Source organism: Eptesicus fuscus, chromosome 15 (genome assembly GCF_027574615.1).
Source record: "Eptesicus fuscus isolate TK198812 chromosome 15, DD_ASM_mEF_20220401, whole genome shotgun sequence".
NCBI lineage: Eukaryota > Metazoa > Chordata > Mammalia > Chiroptera > Vespertilionidae > Eptesicus > Eptesicus fuscus.
In genome coordinates this window covers 12,458,665-12,480,271 of record NC_072487.1, presented here as the reverse complement: position 1 = coordinate 12,480,271, position 21,607 = coordinate 12,458,665, and the positions used below count along the sequence as shown (strand labels likewise).

At 41.9% G+C, this 21,607-nt stretch overlaps 2 protein-coding genes across 2 annotated transcripts; one reads left to right on the top strand and one right to left on the bottom strand.

Moving 5' to 3' along the window:
* Positions 1-4,854: 4,854 nt before the first annotated feature.
* EQTN (equatorin) lies at positions 4,855-20,889 on the bottom strand. The gene is made up of 8 exons (XM_028129082.2): positions 20,760-20,889; positions 20,470-20,574; positions 14,908-14,994; positions 12,958-13,017; positions 10,931-10,981; positions 9,709-9,768; positions 6,132-6,282; positions 4,855-5,230 (listed from the first exon to the last, which is right to left on the bottom strand). The coding sequence occupies exons 1-8, from the start codon at positions 20,833-20,835 to the stop codon at positions 5,089-5,091; spliced, it is 732 nt and encodes a 243-aa protein (XP_027984883.2). The 5' UTR covers positions 20,836-20,889; the 3' UTR covers positions 4,855-5,088.
* LOC103297375 (protein SET-like) lies at positions 15,725-16,745 on the top strand. Its single transcript, XM_008154072.3, has one exon. It carries the CDS (start codon positions 15,725-15,727, stop codon positions 16,598-16,600), a length of 876 nt encoding a protein of 291 aa, XP_008152294.2. The 3' UTR covers positions 16,601-16,745.
* Positions 20,890-21,607: the final 718 nt, after the last annotated feature.

Genomic DNA, 21,607 nt, shown 5'->3' with positions numbered 1-21,607 from the left:
GCCACATGAGGCTCTTTGGCCCCTTGAGTATGGCTCTTCCACAAAATACCACGGCCTGGGAGAGTCTATTTTGAAGAAGTGGCGTTAGAAGAAGTTTAAAAAATTTGACTCTCAAAAGAAATGTCAATCGTTGTACTGTTGATATTTGGTTCTGTTGACTAATGAGTTTGCCGACCACTGGGCTAGCTCATTCCCATGACTGATCAAAGCACACTCGTGCCTTATCACTGTACAGCAGTGGGACAGGCCCGGCTTATACATAATTATTAAACTGTCAAATGTGACACAGGTTGGCTAGACACTATTCACCTTATTATTTACCAAACACTGACAATTTGGAAACAAGTCAAATTGCTGAATGCCTCTTACACAGACCTATTATTTAAAGCAGTAGTCTTTTCTTAATTTAGTTGTCCCAACATTCTAAGGTCCCCGATGTTCTATAGAATGTCTCAAACACAAAATAAAACAAATCACATACCCCTACCAACCAACGTTAAAAAAATCAACAAATAAAACTAAACTCCAGCCCAGCCGCTGTGGCTGGGTGGTTGAGCATCAACCTATGAACCAGGAGGTTATGGTTCGATTCCTGGTCCAGGGCACATGCCTGGGTTGTGGGTTTGATTCCCAGTAGGAGGCCTGCAGGAGGCAGCCGATCATGGAGTCTATCATTGATGTTTCTATTGCTCTCTCTCCCTCACCCTTCCTCTCTGAAATAATAAAAATGTATTAAAAAGAAAACAAACTAAACTCCAGGGGTAGAAAGGGCTCCTTCCTTTCCACCTCTTTCCAAGATAAGCATTCCTGTATCAATTACGGGATAATTTACACACTTTCCCCTTCTCCCAAACAAGAGATTTCAGATATGCGATGTGGTCCAAATTTTGCTTTCTAAAACTCTGAATTTATTTTAGATAACTTACATGTTTGGATAACACACACGTGCTTCCTCTTCACACAATGAGTTTACTCCTGGCTTGATAGCTTTCTAATTTGTCATTCATTTTCTAAGACACGAACTCCAATGAAATCCGGAACAAAGTGTGTGACAAGGTGTATGGCATTTTGATGGAGGCGGGAGAAGGGGCGAGCAGGCACAAGGACAATTATCCCGGATCCAAACATAAACGTCTGGCTCTAATTTCTCTTTAAATAAACCTGGAAAGGGAAGTCAGCTCCGGACAATCAGCCAGAATTACTTTCTGGCAAAAGCTGGGTTTATTTGGCTGCCGTGGTTCAGAGAGGGCTGCTTAAGCAGTGCTTCGGGGTGCGATTAGGGGGAAAGCGATTATGCCTTTCCTCCATTTCACAAGTTAAAAAGTTGTGCTTCCCGGCCGCTAGCTTTGGAGGGCTGATTGTGCCCTTGGAAGGCACACCCAGAATCTTCGCTCAGGCTGCGGCACTGGGAACAGCTCCTTCACATTTACAATCACTCCCTGCCCAGCCTGGGTCCCGCCCCCCGCTTCCACCAGAGCACAGGGAGCCCTGAGTAACAACCCCAGGCCACCCCGGGACGTGTTCGGGGCGAGAGGAGGAACCGCAGGGGACCACGCGCGCATCTCACCAGCTCTGCTGCGCACCCTGCTAGGACCCTCGCTCCCAGGAGCTGGCAAACGCCGGTCCTTAGAGGAGACCTCAGACTCCGCGCACCCGCACCCGCACGCGCACCCGCACGCGCACCCGCACGCGCACCCGCACGCGCACCCGCACGCGCACCCGCACGCGCACCCGCACGCGCACCCGCACGCGCACCCGCACGCGCACGCAGAATGGGGCCCCTGAGCAGAGCTTTCAGCTACACCTGGGGGATGCGCCCTCTTCTCGCACCCAAAGAGACGCTTTGGGGCAGGGCGCCCACCCAACCATCTTCCCAACACCCCCGGGACGCCCCTCCCGGGTTTCAGGAACTGTGTGACCCACCCCCCTCCCCCAAAAGGTCATAGAAAAATGTCCCTGAACAGAACCCCCGTGGCGCCCTCTCTGCTCGGCGCCTCTCAGAACACACTCTCGGTGGGAAGGACAAGGAGAGAGGGACCAAGGCCTAGCCCCTGGGGGTGAGGCTGGGGGGAGACTCCTGGGGACCCGGGGACAGCTTGGCTGCTAGTTTAAGGCCAGCGCTTGTCTGTCTCTGGCCCACAACAGCCGCTCTAGGAATTGCCCTGAAGTAGTTCGGGAAGGGGAAACAGAAATCCCTGTTTGAGGGCCGGGAAGAGCAGGTTATGGGCGTCAGAGAAAGGAAATAGGCGGGTGTTTCAGAATGGGGGAGACACGGACAGGCTCCAGAGGGGGTCATGTCCTTCCCGGGCCCAGAGAACCCGGTCAGGAAATGCAGGCTTAGCCACGGAATAGATCAGCAGGGACCCAAGGAGAGGACCACCCCCCACGCTCTCCAGCCTGGGCTGCACGACCCTCTGGCTTCCACACCAGCGAAGTGGGGAGCAGACCTCGGTCAGCAGCAAGGTCCCTCCCCACCCCAGTACCTGGACCGCACTTCACAATGGGCCCTGCACGTATGCCCGCGGATGACAAGCCAATTTTAAAAAATAGTTCTTTTAGCCATCTTAGCCAGAGTCATGCTATAACGATTAACTTGCTCACTCTCCAATACTTGAGCACCGGAGGCAAGTTATATGATTCAAACCTATTTCCAACGAAGAAAAGACCTGGCATTTCCCAAGAATGGTTATGGTTGGTAGTCACCCTCCCCACGCCCTTCTGACAGTCTTCCCACGGCCCTTTCTCACCACAGACCCCACAAGGCTGTCGGCACCTGGAAGCAGCTGCAACCGCTTGCCTCAGTTCCCACTGCATTTCTCCATTCGGAAGGGCTTGGAAAATGACAAAAGTAACCCGCAGAGGGTAGCACGGACTATTGGTCAAGGCTACCACCACTGGCTCAGAATTATGGGTGTTTTTAGCAAGATCAGGGCTAAGCGGGCACCTGCCCTGACACCTCTTCTCCCGCAGGGTAACATCTTATAGAGTCCATGGCTACTCAAAGGCGGAGCTTCGGAGCTTTCCCAGCCAATAGTGAGGCTGCGGTGTGGTCAGGAGAGAAAATGGGAGGTGAGCAATGATGCCGAGAAAGGATGGTAGGCCAGGCGGCACCTGGGTGTGAAGTGTGTGTCTGCCCTCAGCTGGAGGGAGGGAAAACAATTCCCCAGCAGCTGAAAGAACTCCCGAACTAAGGAACCTCCTGCCTCTGGAGGCAGGGCCTGCCGTGCTCCTGGACAACCTCCTTTGACTTTCGTTAGAAATTGGACTGTTAACCTTCATGGATCACGGAACCTCAGTTCGGAAGCACATGTTAGCTTCGCCTCTCTAACATGTGATCCGGTGTTCGTCTCTTGAGCTGTAAAAGAAACCTGCCTTCCATAGGGGAGTAGCCATCAATGTGATGTAAAATACCAAGTGCCTCCAATACAGTAGACGAGGATTTAGGACAATGAAACCTGTCCTAAATTCTCCTCCTCTTTTCAATCCACACATATCCACACATATACCTCCGTGGTCGGCAAACTGCGGCTCGCGAGCCACATGCGGCTCTTTGGCCCCTTGAGTGTGGCTCTTCCACAAAATACCACGGCCTGGGCAAGTCTATTTTGAAGAAGTGGCATTAGAAGAAGTTTAAGTTTAAAAAATTTGGCTCTCCAAAGAAATTTCAATCGTTGTACTGTTGATATTTGGCTCTGTTGACTAATGAGTTTGCCGACCACTGTACTACCTGACACAGGGCCCTGAAATCCTTCCAGGTGAAACTGACCCACAAAAGGGAAAACATGCCCCCATTCCATTGGTGTTCTTTGTAAATTGAAACACTCCTGGGATTATTAGGGCCTCGTAAGTCACTACTAAGCTAAATTAGCCTTTGAGATGTTTTTCTTTTCTTCTAATAGAGCAGGGGTGGGGAACCTTTTTCCACCAAGGGCCATTTGGATATTTATAACATCATTTATGACTAAATGATCAACTTAAAAAATTAGCCTGCTATATTTGGTCAAACATTTAATTAACTCACCCCTAATGCCTTGGCAGGGCCAGACCCAATGATTTCTCAGGCCTTAAACAGCCTGCAGCCGGACGTTCCCCCCCCCCCGCCCCCCCTGCAACAGAGCATGGTGAGCCAGGATCCCTGGGGGAAGAGAGCAGGAAGGCCCTTCAGCTCTGAAAGACTCGGGTCCATGAATCCCTCTCTGAGAAGTGTGTGCTGGGACTCCTGCCTTTCTCTTCGCTGATACACCATGTTGTCTCAAATGTTTATGGATGCTTTAGAAATGGGAGGGGAAAATTTTTTTTTCTTATTGTTTGTCCCAGGGGAGCAGCCCTGATGACTTTTAAACAGTTCAAGAATGCTAGGAGTCTTTCGTATTAATTTAGTTTCATTTCCTGATATGGCACAACTGTTTTGCCAGTAAAACATACAGGTGTATTCTTTTTGCTTTGGTGGTGGGAGGGGCATAGGTCACGGTGATAGCCCTGAAAGTCCTCAAAATGCCCTCAGGTAAGGTAAATAGGTATGCATGTCCTCATTTAAATATTAAACAGCCTTGCCCTGGCCGGATGGCTCAGTTGAAGCATCCTCCCTAGGTTGCGAGTTCAATCCCCTGGTTGGGGCATATGTGGGAGGGAGGTAACCAATCAATGTTTCTCTCTCACATTGATGTTCTTCTCTCTCTCTCTCTCTCTCCCTTCCTCTCTCACTAAAAATCAATTAAAACAAAACAAGCAAGCAAGCAAACAAACAAGAAAAAAACATACCTTGGGTGAGGATTAAAAATGCAACAGCCTAGAGTGAATACGTTTCATAAGTCACTTTCTAGGATTATTTTTACTTGATGCGTTTTCCACACCTTAAATTATTTCCTTTTATTTTTTCCATTAATTTTTATAGCCGAGAGAATTTTATTGAACACGTCCTCCTTTTAAGACACCAGAAAAATGTAAACGTCTCAGCAGAGTTTCTAAATCATGACATCCGTGTGATTCACAAAGAAAGATATGTTTTATGACACAAAACTAAAGTTCTCTATTATCAGTGGGAACATCCTCACTCTGAGGTCTAACGCATGTGGTCATCCGAGACCGTCACGGTTCCTGGGTCCAAACGGCGCTGCTGTCGGCGCTCTTAGAGAAGGATGAGTCTGAGACGCCCTGGGCTGGCTGGAAGTAGGACAGAGCCGCCAGCTCCGGCTGGACGGAGTACTGATTTTCAAGTTGCTTGTTATAACTGGAAAAAGGAAACATACATCAACAATTGTTTTAAGTGATGTACGTTTGCAGCGCAACTCAAAACGGTATCACAAACGTTAAAACAGTGTATGGATTTTGTCCAATCTATCGCTCGCTTGGTAGCACACTAGGTAAATGAATGAAAACTGCTAGACCCTAAGCAGGTGTGCCATTCAGAACAGAGTCGTGGCCCTTTAGTTCCAAGGCTTTCAACAAAGGATGCCTAGCCAGATGCTCTCTATCCTTCCCAGTTGATTGGGGTGGTTTCTATTTCTAGAGGATTATTTAAAAACTAGAGGCCCAGTGCATGATTGAATCATGCACGTGTAGGGTCCCCTACATGCTTTCGCTTTCGATCACGGGGGAGCTGGGTGCCTGTCTGCTGGTGCACCAGGCCTTTCAGAAGCCTCCGCCCCACCGGAGGCTTCTGAAAGGCCTGGTGCCTGAGCGGACAGGCACCCAGCTACCCCGCTTTTGATGGTCCGTGGTGGGACGTGAGCTCGCTGCCCCAGAGGCCCCTTCTGTGCCACAGCACAGCCATGGCGCAGACGCTGAGCTCAAGCCGCCGCTGGCGAGGTGAGCTCAGCGTCCCGCCAGCCCAATCGGCCACCCCGGCCACCCCGAGTCCCGCCCCCCCGCGCCTCCTGGCCAATCGTGGGCATAGAGAAGGTACGGTCAATTTGCATATTTGTCTATTATTAGGTAGGATATTGGGGACATGTTTAAAGAGGGCCTTTCCTCACACACAGCCCATGCTTCTTTCTGAATCAGGGAAATGTGGCCAACTGAATACCGTCCGCATGCATTTGGGAGTCACATTTCCTGACAGTCTGCTGGAGAGGCGGCTGGGAGCGTCACACCGCGCGTGTCACAGACCCTGCGGAGGTCTGTAGACTTACGTGGTCTTCAGCTTGAACAGCAAGGCACTAGATGATGCCAGAAGGATGGTGAAAAGGAGGAGGGTCAACAGTGAGATGCCCAGCATTAATTTTAACTTGTTATCCTGTGCTTCTACCCCTGTGTCTTCACTCGTAGCATTCAAATCAGAGTCTGAGAAGAAAGAAAATGCAATGAAAAGGGTCCTTGTGTCCTGAAGGGTAAGGATTACAAAGCCACTGCAGGCCTTCCACCCTCAGGAGCAGTCACAACCACTCTCCTGCCTCCAGGCAACGCAAGGAGAAGGCTATGGTGGCCCAGACTCATAACTTTTCCCGTGGAACCTTCCCAGCGTCCTGAGAAGCTGTCCTTAGCTCCATTTCACAGGATCCCAGAGTGTCTGAATTTGCCGTGGTACGGAGCTGGTAAGTGATAAAATCTGGTTTCAAACCCAGGTTACTGATATTAAAATGTGTATGTAGCAGACTTCCTCTCTGACTAGTAAAAACCAGTTCACGACTCTAAAGAGATTACTACTAACAAAATGAATTTACACACATCCTTCTAAAGAAGAAGATGCACTTCTCCTATTGGGATATGCATTGATTTTTCTTTTCAGCTAAAAGGATGCTTTCTCCATGAGGCTTAAGAACTGAACTTGCCCTTTTATTACTGAGCTCAAATCTAGTATACTTGACGTTAAAAAAAGAAATGGAAACTTACTTAATTTTCTAAAATAAGTTCTAAAATAAAGATATGTCCAGATTCAGATATGTCAGGTCTTTTTACTAAATCTATTAATGAAAATATATCTTTGCTGTCAAATTTTTATTTTTTATATATGTCTGACTTAATATTTGTCTACTTAATTTATATAATGACTAGACTCCCGATGCACGAAGATTCGTGCAAGAATGGGCCTTCCTTCCCCTGGCTGCCAGAGCCACCTTTCCACCTTCCCACGCTGCCTAGAGGCCCAGAGCTGCTGGGGCAGTGTGGTTCACCTGCGTCATTGCCACGGCAACGACGCAAGCATCCTGCCCTGCCCCTGGCCACTCGGTGCCTGTGTATGCAAATTAACCTGCCATCTTTGTTGGGTTAATTTGCATACTCACTCCTGATTGACTGGTGGGCATCACGAAGGTATAGTCAATTTGCATCTTTCTCTTTTATTAGGGTAGATGACTTTACATGACCATGTTGGTATTTCTCCCCTTTAGCCCAACATCCTCCCAAAAGTTTCAAAGGCTTTCATTATTTTCCAGATAATGATGTTTTGGTAATAAGCAATGACAAGCTCCCAAGTCTATATTCTCTAATTAAAAAAAAAATTATAATTGTCAGAGTGGAGTGAACAGTGTACAATTGTCAAAGACTGATACCTTGACTTTCAGGCAGATTACTTCGGGAATAATCAAACAAATGTTAAAATGAACCAGGCTCCTGAATTGCTTTGCTACTCCTTAAGAGGGCTTTTGTAAAGAGGTGTGTTTATATTTTGTTTGTCAAGGTGATGGTCCAAACTAGAGAAGGGTTTGGAATCCCTGACCACTGAAAATTATGCAAACTCCAATTACAACTTTGAACAGAGTTTTTCTCCAAGCCTCAGTTTTCTCATCTGTAAAATGGAAATAATACCAACTTCACAGAGTTGCTGTGAGGACTGACATAATAATGTCTGTGAAGCACTGGCATGTAGTATGTACTCAGTATGTGATAAAAAAAAATCAATTCCACTCAATTAATTTAATTACTTGAAAAGACAATATTTCTCAAGTGGCCCAGCATTTGTCATTTCTACATCTAGCTCTTCTGAACAAAGATGCCTCACTCCATTTTCTTGAAGCTCGGAAAGCAAGAGGCTATACTTGTCACATAATCCAGTGCAGAACTGGTGTGACAGGCCTAAGATAGAGAACCAGATGCAATTTCTTTTCAATGCTTTATTTTCAAGACAGATGTTTGAGGCACATTAATATATTGCCTTGTCATGAATTTTTCCATTCAAATCCAGAGTTACTGTACTCATATAAATATAATTAATCCATAAATGAAAGTCACTGGAATTTAGCAGCTGGAATTCTCTCATTCATTGCTGGTGAGAATGCAAAATGGTGTAGCCACTTTGGAAGACAGTTTGGTGGTTTCTTACAACGCTAAGCATAGTCTTACCATACAATCATCAAAGGCAGTCGTTGGTCACTCAAATGAGTTGAAAATTTATGTGCACACAAAAACCTACACCTGAATGTTTATAGTAGATTTATTCATTGTTGATAAAACTTGGGAGCAATTGAGATGTTCTTCAATAGGTGACTGGATAAGCAAACTTGGACGTCCATATGATGGAATATTATTTAGTGATGGAAAGACATGAACTATCAAGCCATGGAAACCTATGGAGGAATCTTATGTGCATGTTACTAAGCAAAAGAAGCCAGTCTAAAAAGACTACGTATTGTATGTCTCCAAACATACAACATTCTGAAAAAGGCAAAAGTATAGACAATGAAAATGTCTGTGGTTGTCAGGAGCTGGGCGAGGGAGAGGTGGACAGACAGATAGTTTCCTTGCCCTAAAAATCTCCAGGGGATTTTTAGGGCAAGGAAACTATTCTTTATGGTACTGTAATGTGGACATGTGACATCTGCATTCGTTAAAACCCATAGATATAGCACACAAAGAGTGGATCCAGTTGTAACTATGGGCTTTAGTTGATAATGCATCCATATTGGCTCATCTTACCTTATAATAGACAAATATGCAAATTGACCACACCTTCGCTACGCCCAAGCCACGCCCACCAACCAAGCCACGCCCATCAACCGCCCACCAGGAAACCGTTGCAGGGACTTTGGGGTGTGGCAGAGCCCAAGGCCGGGAAAACCGCCTGAGGCTTTCCCGGCCTTGGGCGCCAGCGGGGTGCCTGCGCCGATCGCAGGAGACCACTGGGGGTCGGCTCCTGCGATCGGGTAGCAGGGACGCTGGGTGCAGCCGAGACCAAGGCCACCGCCCAGGGCCAAGCCCGGACCCTGAAAGAAGGCAGAAGGCGGTGGCCACAGCCAAGGCCTGGGTCCCCGGTGCCGGCAGAAAACTGGTGCAGGCAGCCAGGTGAATGAAGGTCTATTGCATGAATCTTCGTGCAAACGGGCTACTAGTAAATTATAAAAGCGGTGCCACACTAATACAAAGTGTTAATAAGCAGGAAAACTGAGCAATGCAATATATGAGAACTCTCTATAATTTCTGTTCATTTTTTCTGTAAGCCTAAAATCACTCTAAAAACAGAGTCTGTTCATTAAAAAAGCAAACTTCATTCTATACTTTATTCACCTGCCTACTCCTCCATTTGGTTTATCTGGTTCAGGAATAGAAGGTACAAAACAGGAAGACAGAAATAAATAGTTGTGTGCAGTACTGTAACTGGAGAGCGTGCTCGAAATCCGCAACTTTCCTAAAATAGGAATGTCCTCTCTGCTACAATGTTAGCCTCCACACTCCCCTCTGACATACACCTTACCAGAAAACAGCCTCGCTGCACAGGCACTAAATATGTGCCGGCATGTGTGCATTCATTTCATGGAAGTATTTTGTTCTTACTTGGAATTGCTTGAAATAATTGATCTCTTGATTCTTCCTCCGGCAGTGTTTCATTCAAAACTGTTAAAACAATAAATTGGTGTTATGGGAAACAAAATTCACTTATTAACATTGTGTGCATGTGTAATATATACAGTTCATTCTCATTTATTCATGCTAGTTATTTTTATAATATAGAGGAAATACAGGGTTAGGATCCTGCGAGGTCACAACATTTCCATCAACCAATCAATGCAAAGCCCTGTTTTATGTGTGTTTATGTTTAAAGACACTTTATTTTAGTATAGATGGCTGATTCATTACATTGAACTCACAGCCAACAGCACTATAACTGCTGCTAAGCAAAGCTTATCTAACACACATTTTCTCCATAAGGTTTTTCTCCACCAGCATTTGAATGCTATACTTGGGGGCCATTTTAAATAGCATAATCACTCCCAGATCACATGAAATACATGTAGCATTAATAGACCACAAAAATGACACGTGTTTACAGTATGAGCGCTGTAAAAAGAAGGCGGGATGCTGCCTTTTCCCACCTCAGCGAGGAATGTGAGCAACGGGCAATTACATTGTTTTGCTGCGCTGAGCCTGTCTGCACATGACTGCAAAAGTGCTCTAGCATTCATTTGGGGGTTACAAATACATCTTAGATGTAGGTAAATTCTCAAATACAGAATATGCAAATATTGAAGATCAACTGAATATGGCATACGTCTTACATTTCTATTGCATGCATATATGTGTGTGATATTGCATTTATACATGTGTGCTTCTACGGTAAACATGCAATACATGTATGATATGCACATTATGTTTATAATGCATGCTTAAATATTTATGATGTATATATTAATTTTATGCATGCATATATTTTGATATGTACTTTGCATTTATTCATATATTTCCACGTGCTTATGTGCATGATGCTCCTAACACAAAGAGGGACTATATGGGGCAAGAGCCTTATTTAAAAATTTTAATCTTAAAAAAATTGATTGCAACATTTGTAGGAGCATGAAACTTTTGGGAGGAGAATCAGAAAAAGCAAAACACTTGACCAACCTTCTGGATGTGTTTTGCATTTACACGTGATGATGGCAGCAAAATGTTGACATTCATTTTTAGTATTAGAACTATGTACACTGATCTTGGCTTTCTTACATAAGACTTTGGAACAGAAAAAATCGTTTTCCCAGTTACCTAACTACTATGAGCTTACCTTTAGCTAACATTGTCCAAAATGCAGGCTCATTTGGACCCTCAGTTGTTTCTGTTTAAAAAACAAAATAGAACAGGATGACAAAATAAGGTAATTCGGCTTTAGTAAATTTGTGCCAGAACATTCATTCATTCACTTGTTAAGTTTAGTCATTTAATAGTTACCCCTTGAGCTCCTACCATGTGCAAGACCTGTAGTTAGCACTGAAGTGACAGAAATGAACACCACAGTCTTATATGCTCAAGGAACACACTCGTTCTCAAAAGCAGACAGGAATCACTGCTAATTATGTTGTAGGATAAGGAGGGCGTTAAAGGAAACGCACAGGTGGTATTCATGGAGGGACCAAAATCAACTTGCAAAAGCTAGAAACCCTTCACAGGGGAGATGGTGCTTTAATTCAGGCACAGAGGGATAGACATTGCCAGGCAAACAAGTCCAGAGGGAGGTCATTCCACTGTGCGCAGACTCAGAACCATAACAGGTTGGGCAAGCTCTTGGAGCTTCAGGAAGTCTGGAATGAAGAACGTGGATGAGGCGTATGACCAGGGAAGAGACTGAAATGTTCTTTAATGTTCAGGTCACGTCAGACTTGACTGCCCAGTTAGAGGTTCTGAATGTGACCCCAAGTTTAAATAGTGAAACTTAAATTTTTACTCCTATAGTGATATGCTCTAGGTATGCCTATAGTGCTGTAACTTTAAAATTTTGAATATTCTTTCTAGATGGTTCTTTAGTATTTTCTTCTTCATTTACTTTTAGTAAACTAAAACTTCAGTGCAAATGACTAAAGATATTGAAGAAGTAAAATACCAGCATGATCAGATTTCTATTTTTAAACATATCAAAAGCTGAATAAAGGTTTTTATGTTTAGTGGTGTTAAAGATGCAAATGAATTTAGGGTAATCATATTAGTAACATACTTATATTGCATGAACTGGAGAAAATAGTTTCATGTAACAACAGGTCCATTGTCCTCAATTAGACCACTCACTCAAGACTTCCTGGGTTGTTATGGTTTCACAAATATTTTATAAGGGACAATTTTCTTGGCAGGAAAGTAAAATGATTATTTTTTATTTTGCAGCCTCTTACTCACAGCCCCACCTCCCCAAATAATCTTAGGAAACACTAATCATTGCCTCTATGCAGAGAAAAGTTTATTCCTCAAGCAGGTAGAAATTTTAATTTAATTATTAAAAGGTATATTAAGCCCTAGCCATTTTGGCACAGTGGATAGAGCATTGGCCTGTGGACTGAAGAGTCCTGGGTTCAAATCCGGTCAAGAGCATGTACCTTGGTTGCAGGCTCCTCCCTGGCCCAGGCCCCAGTCAGGGTGTGTGCAAGAGGCAACCAATCGATGCGTTTCTCTCACATCGATATTTCTCTGTCTTTCCCTCTCTCTTCTATTCTCTCTAAAAATCAATGGAAAAATATCCTCGGGTGAGGATTAAAAAATATTATATCAAAATGTATTAAATATTTATATATATTTATATCTTTATGTGAAATATATTATGTGTTCATGTTAAATATAAATACATTTAACATAAATGTATGCATAAATATAAATTTAATACGTTTTATTAAAATAAAATTGTATTCTAAAAAGAGCTCATTTCCTACTCCTTGTCAAATACATCTGAAAATTGACCCTTAGATTTTCATGGTTTAAAATATTTTAGCGCCCTAGATGGTGCGGCTCAGCTGGCTGAGCGTCGTCCTGATTCCTGGTCAGGGCACATGCACAGGTTAAGGGTTTGGTCCCAGGTTGGGTGCGTGTGGGAGGCAACAGATCAATCTCTCTCTCTCTCTCTCTCTATCTCTCTCTCTCTCTCTCTCTCTTCCACTCTACAACCAATAAAAACATTTTTTTAAAAAAGATTTTAGAGTGACTTTAAACTGTAGCAGTACAAGTTCTTTAAGCATGCTATTATTTTATGTAATACTCAGAGTAGTGAAACTTAAATTTTTACTCATATAATGATATGCTCCAGGTATGACTATAGTGTAGTAACTTTAGTACTTGGAATTCTTTTTATCGAGGGTTCTTCAATGGGTGTTCCAGATGTCTCATTGATTTTATCTAGGAAAAGGGATAAGTGGGTTATCAGCATATTAAAATATTGACTCCACATCTGTGTGATTAGGCATATTTTTTAAGCTGAAAAGTGGAACAAAGAAAATGACAGATGGAAAAAAAATCCCAGAAAGATGCTGACAATTTTTGGAGGTAACTCAAAGCAGGGGAAAGAAAATGGAAAGTTGTTGCCTGAGGCGGGATTCCTATGCCTATAGCTTTGCAAGAGAGGGGAAAGCTGGGATCCTGGTCCACAACCGGAGGTAAGGAAGGGCTCCTGGGTTAGACACACTGTCTCAGATGGTTCCGGCCCACGCCTTGCGGTGACACCGCCAGCCCAGGGCAGTTTGGTAAAGGAGGCAGCATCAGTTTCCTTGTCAATTGGAAACATCTGCGTGTTTACTACTCAAGCCAGAACTTGAGATATAAAGATTTGGGGCTACAAATCAAGGGTTTTCAGGCCTGATTTCGTGCATATCTCAGGTGATCATGTGTCCGTCTGGAGCTATGTCGTCAGTAAGAGTGTATTTGGGGACCATTGTGACTGGAGGACCATACTGTCCCCCATGAAGTTGGCCTGAAATTTCAGTTAACTTTGCTGAATACAGGAGTCAATCAAGTTCCATGAGCGGTATAGGCAGTCCCCCCACCGGAGGAGTTCTACAGACACAGAATGAATTTGGACTGAGCCTACAAACAGCACCGTTACAGGAATCTCGGTGGCAAGAAAGGATGGAAAAAGATATTGTTACCGGAGTTGACACTGATTCAGGCAGGACTAGAACAAGTGGCCAGAAATTCTTAAACTCTGCTCTGCAACCCTCTTCCTCTGTTCTGGAGAAAAGTGTCTGGACTGCTTCAGCTACTTGCCCTCGGAATTTTTGGACTAGCAGAATAGGTATTCAAAATAATTCTGGAGATTTAATCTCGGGGAGGGGGGGGTGGGTGCTTGTTCCTCTGGAGCATGCCGTCCATGTCAGCCTGTCTCCCTCTGTCAGAGCCCCGCTTAAATGGCAACAACTGGTCCCAACCCAACTTTCTCTGACAATCCTTTGGGGACCTGAATTGTGGGAACAGAAGTTAGGGTTTTGGAATCTCTTCCCTGGGTCCTCAATAAGCCATCTCCTAAGGGAATCTGAGGTACGTGGTCTGTTTTCTTCAACAGCCTCTCTATTCTGTGTCTTGTCCCAGACAACTCAACAGCTTGTTTACTTGTAGGAGCAAAATTCCCACGCATCAGCTGTCTCATTAGCGAATGCCCTTGAAATGTCCCCATCTCGGTTATGTCCCAAGGTTTGAAACTGCTCAAAATATTCCACTATTGTCATGTGGCTTTATTTAATAATTAGGCTTACTGAGCCTGTCATTTACCAATATTGAAATGCCATTGCCAGAAACACCCTATCTTCCCTATTGACTTCCATCCTCTTTTCCTTGTAATTCTGTTTTGTGGCTTATGTGTTTCATAGATATGAGCTGTCACATGCCCGGGTAATAGATTTGTTATATGCATTTGGAGATTTAATGGCCTCCAAAGTCATCTATCAAATGGTTACGCTTGGTGGAAAGGTGCAAAAGGAAACAATGTTTGAAGCTGAAGGTATAAAGCAGAAAGGAATAAAAATGTGGGCCTAAGAAAGACATACAATTTTCTAGTCCTAAATTTAGTTATTTAATTTTTATTTCCATGCAAACCCAAAATAGGAGTCTAAGAAATGTAAGAACCTCCCTGCCTTCAGAATTTCTCAGTGCAATAGACATGAGTCTCCTTCTTTAGGAATGAAGACTTCTGACATTAGCGCCATTAAAATCTTTTTCCTACCCAACACTCTAATGCTGTTTGAAATATTGCTTTAAGGGATGTTAATATTTGCACTGGTGCCTTTCAATACTTACAGTTTCTTAGAGAAAAATCCACAGCAGTTGTTGCTTTCACGGATATTTCAGACTGGGAGCCACTTGGAGTTTGGGTTGTGAACACATCTAGAAGCGTAAGACAAAAGTTTTCAGCCGCCAGCTAAGTTTAGGCTTTTTGTTTCTTTATATTTTTTGTCATCCGATTTTTTAAAGAATATATGCAGTGACTAGTTAAAAAAAAAAAAGAATAATAAAGTATTTGGGACATTCTTCATCTACAAAATAAGGAAGTGGGCAAAGGTCAAAAATAAAATCCATGGGGAAAACAGCCAAATGAGTATCCTTTTGCTAAATTATTCTTTCTGAGAAGGAATTATTGGAGAATTTATGGAAAAACATATTTACTAGTAAGTGAATAATAGGTACCAAAGTAGATTTGTAAATGTGTAATATTATCACTGTATTGACATTATCAAAAAGTCAAGTAAGGCCTGGCTGGTGTAGCTCAGTTGGTTGAGCATTGTCCCATGTACTGAAGGGACGCTGGTTCAATTCCTGATCAGGGCACATACCCAGGTTGTGGGATTCCCAATTGGGGCATATATAGAAAGCTACCTATTGATGTTTCTCTCTCTCTCTCTCTCTCTCTCTCTCTCTCTCTCTCTCTCTCAAATCAATGAAAATAAATATTTTTTAGACAGGGCGGAAAAAGCCAAGTAAGAAACTCTCATTTCCCCCTGAATCTTCTGTTAGACTGTGAAGCAGTTCCGCTTAAAAAGCATATAGTTCCAGTGCTCAGTGCGCCTTGGAGCCCTGCCACTTCCCAGGGATCAGCTCCTCGGACCTGCCTCGCAGCATGGCCCCCAAATGCCAGTCCTCGCTCCCACCGCAAACGAAGAAACGGAAACTGGCTCCAGCCCCCAAGCCAGAGAAGAAGCCGACCCCTCCGGACGTGCCGAAGGGAGAAAAAGAACAGCAAGAAGCGATTGAACATATTGATGAAGTACAAAATGAAACAGACAGACTTAATGAACAAGCCAGTGAGGAGATTTTGAAAGTAGAACAGAAATATAACAAACTCCACCAACCATTTTTTCAGAAGAGGTCAGAATTGATCGCCAAAATCCCAAATTTGGGGGTAACAACATTTGTCAACCATCCACAGGTGTCTGCACTGCTTGGGGAAGAGGATGAAGAGGCACGGCATTATTTGACAAGAGTTGAAGTGTCAGAATTTGAAGATATTAAATCAGGTTACAGAACTGATTTTTATTTTGATGAAAATCCTTACTTCGAAAATAAAGTTCTCTCCAAAGAGTTTAATCTGAATGAGAGTGGTGATCCATCTTCAAAGTCCACTGAAATCAAATGGAAATCTGGAAAGGATTTGACGAAACATTCAAGTCAAACACAGAATAAAGCCAGCAGGGAGAGACAGCACGAGGAACCAGAGAGCTTCTTTTCCTGGTTTACTGACCGTTCTGATGCAGGTGCAGATGAGTTAGGAGAAGTCATCAAAGATGACATTTGGCCAAACCCTTTACAGTACTACTTGGTTCCCGACATGGATGATGAAGAAGGGGAAGGAGAAGAAGAAGAAGATGATGATGATGATGATGATGAAGAGGAAGGGTTGGAAGATATTGATGAAGAAGGGGATGAGGATGAAGGTGAAGAAGATGAAGATGATGAGGGGGAAGAAGGAGAGGAAGATGAAGGAGAAGATGACTAATGAACACTGATGGATTCCAACCTTTTTTAATTTTCTCCAGTCCCTGGGATGGATTCCAACCTTTTATTTTGATGAAAATCCTTACTTCGAAAATAAAGTTCTCTCCGAAGAGTTTCATCTGAATGAGAGTGGTGATCCATCTTCAAAGTCCAAGATGCAGTCTTTATTTTTCCTTTTTCTTCCCCCCTCCCCCTTGTGCTCAGTCGCCCTGTTTTTGAGGTCTCTTTTTCTCTCCTTTACACCATGGTTCTCACCTTATTTGGGGGGGGGGGGAGGGAGGATGTATCTTGAGCAGAATACAGTGGGAAAAGAATCTTTGCCCCTTTCTGTTCCCAATTCATTTTTATCCCTTCCTGTCTCAAGAAAAACTTAATGGAATCACCACCACTGTGCTCTGTGGGGAAAAAGAAAAACCTTCTGCTCCCTTAGCTCTGCTGGGAGCTGGAGGTTGCTAGGCCCCTGTGTGGTAGTGCATAGAATTCTAGCTTTTTCCTCCTTTCTCTGTATATTGGGCTCAGAGATCACACTGTGTCTCTATGTGAATATGGACAGTTAGCATTTACCAACATGTATCTGTCTACTTTCTCTTGTTTAAAAAAAAAAAGGAAAAAAAGGCGGGGTATAGAAGGTGAGCAAAGGGTGGGTTTGAGATGTCTGGGTGGGTTAAGTGGGCATTTTGACAACATGGCTTCTCCTTTGGCATGTTTAATTGTGATGTTTAATGGACATCCGTGCAGTCTAAGATGACACTTTTAAAATAAATTCTCTCCTAATGATGACTTGAGCCCTGCCACTCAATAGGAGAGTCAGCAGAACCTGTAGGATCTTATTCGGAATTGACATTTCTCTATTGTAATTTTGTTCCTGTTTATTTTTAAATTTTCTTTTTGTTTCACTGGAAAGAAAAGATGATGCTCAGTTTTAAACGTTAAAAGTGTACAAGTTGCTTGGTTACAATAAAACTAAATGTGTACACACACACACACACACACAAAAGCATATAGTTCAATAACAATCAAGGTCGCCTAGATACTTTCACATTGGCATATGACAGAAAGAATCCTGCTCTTCATTATTGTAAGTGGAATTGGTTATAATGCAAAACTAATAGACATATCCACCCAACCCGTCAAATAAATTGGATTAAGATGGCTGATTAAACACATATACAAAATACCATGGAATGTCAGAAAATTTTATACACACGAATGTATACATATTCAATATATATGTATATATCTTTTCCCCCCAGAACACACACACACACATACACACACACACACACACACACACACACACACACCAGTGCTATTAATGTAAATTTTTAGAAGTTTCTAGGAAACTTGCAGCCCAGCATTCATGTTATGAGTTATAAAAGTATACAAATTAAAATAAGGTGGTATTTGTCCTAGCTGGCTTTGCTCAGTGGTTAGAGTGTTGGGCCTGTGGATGGAAGAATCAAGGGTTCAATTCTGGTCAAGGGCACATATGGTTGCAGGCTCGATCCAGGCCCGGTTAGAGTGTGTGTGGGAGGCAACCAATAGATTTGTCTCTCTCACATTGGTATTTCTCTCTCTGTCTCTCTCCCTTCTTCCACTCTCCCTAAAACAATAAAAATCAATGGAAAAATATATCCTCAGGTCAAGATTAACGACAATAACAAAAAATAATGTGGTATTTTTGCAGAGACAGATCAGAAAAACAAAAAGGGAATAACTAACTAAATTTCAATGAGAATTTAGATTATATTAAATATGAGTTTTACGTGAGTAGGGAATTGGTGTTAGACATTTGGCAATTCCCCTTGAAACATTTAAAGTTTTATTCCTATTTTATGTCATATATAAAAATAACTGAATTTAAGACCCAAGAGTTAAAAACAAAAATATGAAACTTAACTAGGAAATATTTTAATACCTATTTGGATAAGGTCCATCTAAACAAGATACACAATGCAGAAATTATAAAGGAATTAAAAATTTATTTTATAAAGTTTAAATTTTTCTCTGTGATTAAAATACCTAAATAAGTTTAAAGATAAACCACATCCTGGAAGAAAATACTTGTTACTTTTACTTTAGAGAAAAGGTTAATATACTAAATATAAAAATATCTCCTACAAATAAGTGAAAATATAATCTAATAGAAAAATGGGCTAATGATAAAAACAGACAAATCACAGAAGTAGAAATTAAATGCCCAATAAATACAGAGAAAAATACTCAACTTCACAAGTAATCAGGATGCAAATTAAAAACACTAATAAAGTTTATCATTTACTCACAAAATATGACTAACACTATTTATTGTGAGATTAGGGAGCATTCTTGGGGGATACAATTTGGTAGGTCCTAATTGAAGGCAATTTGGTGGTATCTATCAATATTTTAAAGGGTTTACCATTTATTCAGCAATTCCAGTACTTGGTATCTATCCAAAGAGATATACCCAAGAGTGTCTGAGAAGAGCATACATGGGAGAAACTGCCCATCATTTAATTCTTTGTAAGATAGTGGATAGAGAGTTCCAAAGCTATTAAATGAGAAAAGTCAGTCATAAGGCAATTCTTCACCACAATCCCATTTATATTTTATATAAATGTGTGTGTGTGTAAGAAAGACTTTTTCCTTTACTCAAAGTAATCATCAGGCTCTTGAGTTATTTGCCTTTGGTTAATCCAAGTGGAGGTACATCCTGAAAAGGAATGACTGCACCCTGTGGGTGGAAGCTGGTGGTGGAAGACTTGGCATCACTCCTGACTCAGCTCCGTGGTAGCTATGAACCACCTCTCTGAGCATCAGGGTGCTTTTGTATTGTATTTTTTTTTTTTTTTACATTTGAAAGAGGGATAATAATTCATCAAAGAAAAAAATAGAAGTACAACGTATGGATTATAGTTTTCAAAGTACTTCATTGTATATGTATTTTTCTTTGATTAATACTAATAAAGAACCCAGAATAACTAGATTTAATCTTAATGTAAAAGAATTTTTAACAAGAGTTTCTTAGGAACTTTTCACTTTTTACAATGGTGGACGTTATAAAGACCTAGAAAGAAAGTCCATATGAGGAATGGTGAATAAAGTTTAATGGGCCTTCCACACACCTTAGTCATCTTCTATGGGTTGAATTTTATCACTCCCTCACCCTGGAAAAAAATGTTGAAGTCCTAACCCCTAGAACCTTAAATATGACCCAATTTGGAAACAGGGTCATTGCAGATTTAGTTAAGATGAAGTCACACTGGAATAGGGTGAGCTCTTAATCCGATGTAAATGGCATTCTTATGAGAAGGGGGAAATTTGGACACAGCGACAGAGGAAGAATGCCACGTGAAAATGAGTCAGAGATTGGAGTTCTGCTACTACAAGCCAAGGAATGCCTGGGGCTACCAGAAGCTAAAAGAGGCCAGGAGAGACCTTCCCCACTAAAGACTTTGGGGAGAGCGTGGGAGAGTCAAAATTTGATTTTCAATTTCTGGCCTCTGGAATTGTGAGAGGATACATTTCTGTTGCTTTGAGCTACCCAGTTTGTGTGACTTTGTTTTAGCAGCCCTAGGAAACTCATACACAACTCCAAATAAATTCTGGTTATCTCAACATAGAATTAAGTTAGTTGTTACTCATGTGAATAAGTAACCATAATGCTACAATGGAGCCCATGTTAATTATAGACAATTACCAAGATAACCTTGTTAAACTTCATAACATCTCAGGAAAAAGTCACAGAAATTAAAAATTTCATTTTACACACTGAAATGTCTATAAGGTAAATTTAAGTAGTAGAAAATAATGTGATTATAGTTTTTAAAAAAGTTAAATCAAACCAATATAATCAGTTCTTATATATAGATTACTATAAATACTTACAGTTTTTTTCCTCTTTAAAATGATGGTCATTTTTATCATCATAAGGGATGTTATGCTTAATTTCTTCTTTATGTTCTTCATCAACTAGAGGTTCCATATAAACCTCTGAAAAAAAGTATGACACACCGTAGATCAGACATATGTTAATTTCTTTGAAGGACTTTCATTTTTTCCACAAAGGATTGGAGGCAGAGACTTAACTTCTAAACTGTACCATATTTCCAACAATAAAATTGCTACACGTCAATTTTCGAGGATAATGTCTGTGAAAGCTTCCAATGCTTACCCACCTTCCTTATTGGGAGTCAAGTTACTAATCTCTGAGGAATAAACCCCAGATAAACAAATAAACAATATGAAATTCATTGGGACGATGTGATTGATCGCCAATGTCCTGTGTCTCTCGGAGTTTCCTTCCAGTTGCCGGCAGGCCCTGTAACTAGCCAGGACATTATGACGTCACCGACAACAGGTCAGAATGCTGGGGAGGGGTTTCCAAACGCTTTGTGACTCAGTCTGCTGTCTGCTTTATCCTTGAATTCTAATGGTCTTTAGTTTTAAGAAATAAAACATTATGAGATTTTCTTTGAAAATTAAGCAATATGTATTCATGAAATAATGTGAATTATTGACCCCTGGATTTTATTTCATTTAAAAAATTATTTTTTCAATTACGGTTGTCAATAGCATCACAGTTGCAAGGCTCCAGCATAGTGGTTACACATTTATATAACTTACGCAGTGACACCCCCCCCCACCCCCCCAAAGGTCCCTGGGATTTTAAAGAAGCATTAATATTGTTGCTAGTAAAATGAGAACACACCTTTTTGGTTTTCAAAGCATTACAACAACATCTGTTCATTTGAATAACTGAAGTGAAAATGTTTGTTAAAAGCTAATCAGAGACACCAACGTTCAATCCAAATGCCCAGCACGTTATGGTTCATGGGCTATCTTAACTATAGTTCTTTAGGAAAAATTTTTTGAAACTCATTTTTTTCAGGTTTTTCTTTATAAAATATTTGTTTTACTTACATATTTTACCAGGAAACCCATCTTTTGCCTCACATACATTAATAAAATTATATAATATTTAGTTAGTCAAAAGAGGACTTTCATTCTCTTGGGCCTCAGCATT